The sequence below is a fragment of the Tupaia chinensis genome, unplaced genomic scaffold, assembly GCF_000334495.1.
Source record: "Tupaia chinensis unplaced genomic scaffold, TupChi_1.0 Scaffold000129_1, whole genome shotgun sequence".
NCBI classification, from domain to species: Eukaryota; Metazoa; Chordata; class Mammalia; order Scandentia; family Tupaiidae; genus Tupaia; species Tupaia belangeri.
In genome coordinates, this window is record NW_006159598.1 from 508,278 (window position 1) to 513,651 (window position 5,374).

At 61.4% G+C, this 5,374-nt stretch overlaps 1 protein-coding gene across 1 annotated transcript; it reads right to left on the reverse strand.

Annotated features, from left to right (window-relative positions):
• Positions 1-746: 746 nt before the first annotated feature.
• KLK15 (kallikrein related peptidase 15) lies at positions 747-3,061 on the reverse strand. The gene is made up of 4 exons (XM_027770369.1): positions 2,913-3,061; positions 1,960-2,243; positions 1,708-1,844; positions 747-1,331 (listed from the first exon to the last, which is right to left on the reverse strand). Exons 1-4 carry the CDS (start codon positions 3,044-3,046, stop codon positions 1,179-1,181), a joined length of 708 nt encoding a protein of 235 aa, XP_027626170.1. The 5' UTR covers positions 3,047-3,061; the 3' UTR covers positions 747-1,178.
• Between the last annotated feature and the right edge of the window lie 2,313 nt (positions 3,062-5,374).

The following is a 5,374-nucleotide window of genomic DNA, read 5'->3' on the forward strand; positions in this document are numbered from 1 at the left end:
AGGCCCTGCGCCCCAACGCCGGCGTACCCTCAGATGGCAGCAGCAAGGGCTCAGGGCCCTGCCCCGTGTGTCCAGACGACAGCACCCCCTGAAGTACAGGCCTTGGCTTTCAGAAGGCTCTGGTTCTTGCACCCCCAGATCTGGGATCTAGGTCCCCAAAGCTGTTGTTCTTTTCATGATAAAACTTGGGCATAGACATCATAGTCCCAGCACCCAGATCCAGGGCTACATTTCAGGGGCCTCTTAGAGTAGGTTCTCCAGGATTTCTCCCCTCCCCATGGCGGGGTCTCAATGACTTCATGTTCTCCAGCTAGGGGTGCTCAAGGTCATGCCCTGCACATCCTAGCGACGTGCACAGCCTGTCCTCGCAGGTCAAGGCCATCCTCGCCACAAGCCCCAAGCACCCCCCACGTTGCCAGGTTGCCAGTACAACATGTAGTTCTCAAGAACCAGGTTCACGGGCCTGCAGCGTTCTGTGACCTTGAAAAGCAGTTTTGGGGGTCTGAAGGGGCCAGAAAGTAGACCCCTGCTGCCTCCGTGCTACACGGGGGGGCTCTTCCTTAAAGTCAAAGCACTCCCAGGGGCCCGGCCCCCGCTGCGCGGGTCTGTCAGACCCCTGCCTAAGGAAAGAACACCTGCTTTCAAACCAATCGGAACCACACCAAACCAAACCATGGCTCCTGTGAGGCTCAGAACTAAATCTTGAAGAGAACGGAGTCACCGTCGGCAGTCTAGTGTGTGTGGGGTCAGAGACGCGAGTCCTTCTCCAGTGCCGTTCTAACCGTTCACGTGGATTTAATGCTCAGCGCGACCCTAGGGCAGCGGTGGGAGGACCTCTGCCTCACAGAGGCCAGCTCCAGATAGCACAGCTTGTGTCCGACTGAACGGAGCCTGGCGATGGGCGGTGGACGGTTCCCCGGCCCCCTCCCCTAGCCCCTGCCTGTGTCCGGCTTCCACTGTCCTCTGTCCCCGGACATGGGTCACAGAACTCCTACAGAGAAGCCTGGGTCAGCGCGCTCTGGTATCTGGGCTTTAAACAGGTGACCTTGCACACCAGCTCTGGCTTCATGCAGGACAAGTCCCTGGCCAGCATTTGGGTCCAGGGGGATGACCTGACCCTGTTCCAGGCCAGGGTGGGCCTGGCCGGCCGTGGAGGACACCGGAGGCTGGCCGGCCGGTCAGTTCCTCTTCATGGTCTCCCCGATCCACTCCAGGTAACGGCAGACTTTGCTGTAGACCCCAGGCTTGGTGGTCATGTCACAAGGGACATCACCCCAGGACACAATGCCCTGCAGGACGCCTCCACAGACCAGGGGCCCCCCGGAGTCACCCTGTGGGGAGAAGCGGGTGTCTCAGGTTGAATGAGAACCTCCCGGAGCTAGTGTCCCCACGCCCATCCCAATCACCATGCACAATCTCCACCCAAACTCAATCCCACCCCAGCCCGACTCAACTCAGCGCCACCCAGTATAACCCAAATGGACCAACCCAACTCACACCCCAAGCGATCCCAGCTCCACTGGAAATCAGGCGGTCATCCTCCCAACGCCGGCCAGTCCTCTGGTCATCCCAGACCCAACTCGGCCTCGCTCCCACTGCGACTCCATCCCCCAAACCTAACCCTGGCATCTTCTCTGGCTCAACCCACCCTCACTCCCCAACCCGTGCCCTCCCTCTCTCTCCCGCCAAGGTAGTCTGGGCTCTGACCTCGCAGGAGTCGGTGCCTCCTCCGGGCACTCCTGCACACACCATGGCGCTCATCAGGCGCCCCGGGTAGTCCTTGTCACAAGACGCGTCGGAGATGATGCTGATGTTGGCACAGTGCAGCGTGTCCGGGATTTTCACTGGGGAGGAGCGCAGACTTGGAGAACCATCCGTGTGGGCCCTGTCCCCTCCGCCCAGCGCCCTGGAGAGCAGGGTTCCTCGAGGCCTGCCATTCGGCTCCGCGCTTTCACGCACCTTGTGACTCGGGGCTCCCCGTGTCCCCGGGATCGTTGTCGGACACCAGGCCCCAGCCGGACACCACACAGGCCTCGCCTGGGCTGGGACAACGCCTGGGAAGAGGCACCGGGCGCACCTGGGAGGTCAGCCGCGCGGGCCGGACTAGCCGCAGCAGCATGACGTCATGGCGGTGGCTGCGGGCTTCGTAGCCCGGATGTGGGATGATGCGCGAAATAGCCCGCAGCTGCTCTGGGCCATCGCGCTTGCGCAGGTTGTGCTCGCCCAGGCGCGCGGTCATGAAGCTGTGCGGCCGGTGGTCCCGCAGGAGGGGTGAGGAGCAGACAGAAGGATCAGAGTGGGCAGCCTGAGGGTCCCAGACCGTTTGAGGAGCTCGAGATCCCGTTACTCTTTTCTAAGACCCCGAAGCCAGCCGTTCCAGCCCCTGCCCCCGGGGACCAGAGTCCAACATTGTGCACACAGCTGAGCTCAGCCCCCAGGCTTCCTCCCTCCCTTCCTCTAGGGCCTCAGACCCTGAGACCCTTCCCACATCAGAGGCTAAAAGATGGACCAGTCTGGCTATGTCGCTGAACTTCCATGTCGTTGACCCTGGTTTGAGTCCCGGACCCGGTGGTTTAAACTCACGCACACCAAAATCCCGAGAGAATGGAGAAGGGATTGCAGCATAGCCCTCTCCCTGGGAGATGATTTCTGGCCTTCTGTCTCTCTGTCTCCGTCTCTCTGGCAAGGGCATGCACTCTATAGCAAAAACCTCTCCAAAAAAAAAAAAAGATGGACCAGTCTTCTCTTGCCTCTAGGGATCTAAGAGTTTGGAACCCATTTAGCCCCCTACTCAGGGGCTTGACCTCTTCCTTCTTCAAAACCTAGGAGTCTGGGTCCCTTCCCTACTCCCACCAGGAGCCCCCGCCCTCAGCTACGCCCCCGCCCCCAAGACCCTGGCTCTGCCCCCCTACCGGGTTTGGCAGTGGGCGGCAGACAGCACCCAGTCAGGGGAGATGAGGGAACCACCACAGTTAAAGCGTCCACGCTCGAAGAGGGCCACTTGCCATGGCTGCGAGTGAGGTGCACACTCCTCTCCTTCCGGCATCTTGTCACCATCCTGGGCTGCTGGGAGTAAGTGGAGAGGAGGGCCTCTCACCCTGCGCCCCGCCCCTCCCAGCTATGCCTTCTGATTTCTCCAGGAGCCTCTGCTGGTGCTTTTGAAGCTCTGTGCCCTCTAGCTTTCCCGCCTCTGCTTTTCCAGAACCTTAGCCCCCACCATTCGCCATAGGGCTCAGAAGGAGAGGATGGGGAAAGGACGAGAAGTCCTCTGTGGCTGGGGGCGGGCCACTTGGAACCAGTCATTCAAAGTCCCCCAGTTGTCACATAGATGTGGCCACTCGATACGCACGACACAGCCTTGGCCCCAGAGTCTCATGTCTCAGCCACACACGGCATGTCACGCAAGCTCATGGATGACAGGCCCGCACAGCCAGGCTTTCCGGACGTGGCCAGCGCGTCCTGCTGCAGCTCGCCTGGGGCCACGGGCTGCCGCTCAGAGGATCACAGCGCACACAGCGCAGATGCTCGCATGTGTGCGTGTGTGCGTGCGGGCCGTCGGGACATGGATACACACGTGCACGTGCATACAGCTTCAGCTATAGACCAGACCCACTGCGGCCTCTGGTGTGGCCTGGCATCGGGGCCATGGATGTGCACATTCGCACACGGGGTCTGGAGGAGAGGGTGACCTTACCCCAGGCTCCGGCATACGAGCTGTGAGGCTGAGCAAGGCTTGTCTGGAAAAGCGGGATTGTTAAAAGGATGGAGCTGGAGACAGAGAGTGTGTGTGGCGAGTCACGCCGGGCACATTGCAGATGCTTAGTAAGTGTTCGCCGTTTCTCGCAAAGGCACGTGGGTTTATTTCTGGGGACATACGTGCGGATGTTTGGGTTGTGGACACAGAGGGCTGAAGTCAGTCAGCCGTCGGCACAGGCCCGGGTAGCAGATGCGAACCCAGAGACCAACGCTCAGCATGGGACCCATAGACCAGACCCCAGGGCAACGCCTGGGCACGGCTGGGCATTTGAGGTCAGAGCCTTGGGGACGCGGCCGGCCGGCCAGGACATTCATCTGTCTCGGGGCCAGCCCCCACGCCAGGTCTGTGGTGTTCAAGGTCACTCACTGGGTTGCACATATGGGACATGCAGGGCCCCGCACACCCACGTGCTTCTGTGCAGACCAGCACCCGCACAAGGACACAGTGGGGACAGTGCAGCGTCACGGGACCATGACCCCTCCATTGGATGGCATAGATGTTTCCCTCAGGGGCCCAGCCGTGCACACAGACCTGCACTGGGGCAGAATTTGCGGTCAGATCAGATCCCCAGCTCTGCCCACCAGGGTCAGGAACTGGACCAGAGGTCCTGGCAAGGCCAGAGGAACGCGGATGTGGTGGGTGAGGGGCTTAACAGAGGAAGGGCAGGGCGGGCTGAGCAGCTGGCCACCAGGCTGTACCTGGCCAGTCCCAGCCGGTGAGGGCGGTGAGGGCGGCGCCAGCCGGTGCAGCAGAGGCGAGGCTGGGAGAGCCCAGGGAGGCTGGAGTGTGGGAGAGGCCTGGGGGCCCCAGGGGGATCCTGCGGTTAATGAAAGCCTACTCCGGCCTCTCTAGGGTGGAGGCATCAAGTTACAATTCCTCAGGGGAGGCAGCTGAGTGAGGTCTGGAGTTCGCTGGCCACTCAGGGTGACCTCCACGTCCTGGCTGTCTTTGAGCCCCACTTGTCAAACGAGGTCTGGGGCACCCACTTCTGTGGGTGTCGTGTGTGCCAAATGCTGTACCTGGCACACACCGAGTGCTCAGCAGCACGCTTACACACCTGACAGGGCACACCTCGGGCCAGGCGTGTGACCCTAACCCTAACCCTGCTGGGAGGGACAACTGTCCATCTTACAGCTGGGGAACCTGAGTCAGGAACTAGACGGAAAGTGGCAGAGGCAGGATTTGAACCTGGAGACTCTGCTCTTGGGCCCTAACGCTTGTTAAACGCTTATCGCATCACCTCCACCATGTTACCGAGATCTCGCCATCACTGCCGCGGGTGGGCACGGCCGTGTAGAGAAGGTATTCAAGGCCCAGCGAGGCGAAGCAATGTCCTCGAGGTCACACAGCAAGGAAGAGGCAGCCCTAGGACTCAGACTCCCCAGGACCATGTTCAGGTGGCAGGCGGGGACAGGCCCCAGGCAGCACTGACTCCAGAGCAGCCCTGACAGCTCTTAGGGTGCTAAGCAGGGGCAGGGCTGAAGGCGAGCTCTCCCAGTGGTCTCAGTGAGGTGGGGGCTGGCTGAGCACAGGCCCAGGAGATCTGGGGAGAGGGGCACCACGCTCCCACAGCCCTGGGCCCACCCGGGCCTGCCTCACCTGCACATGTCAGCAGGA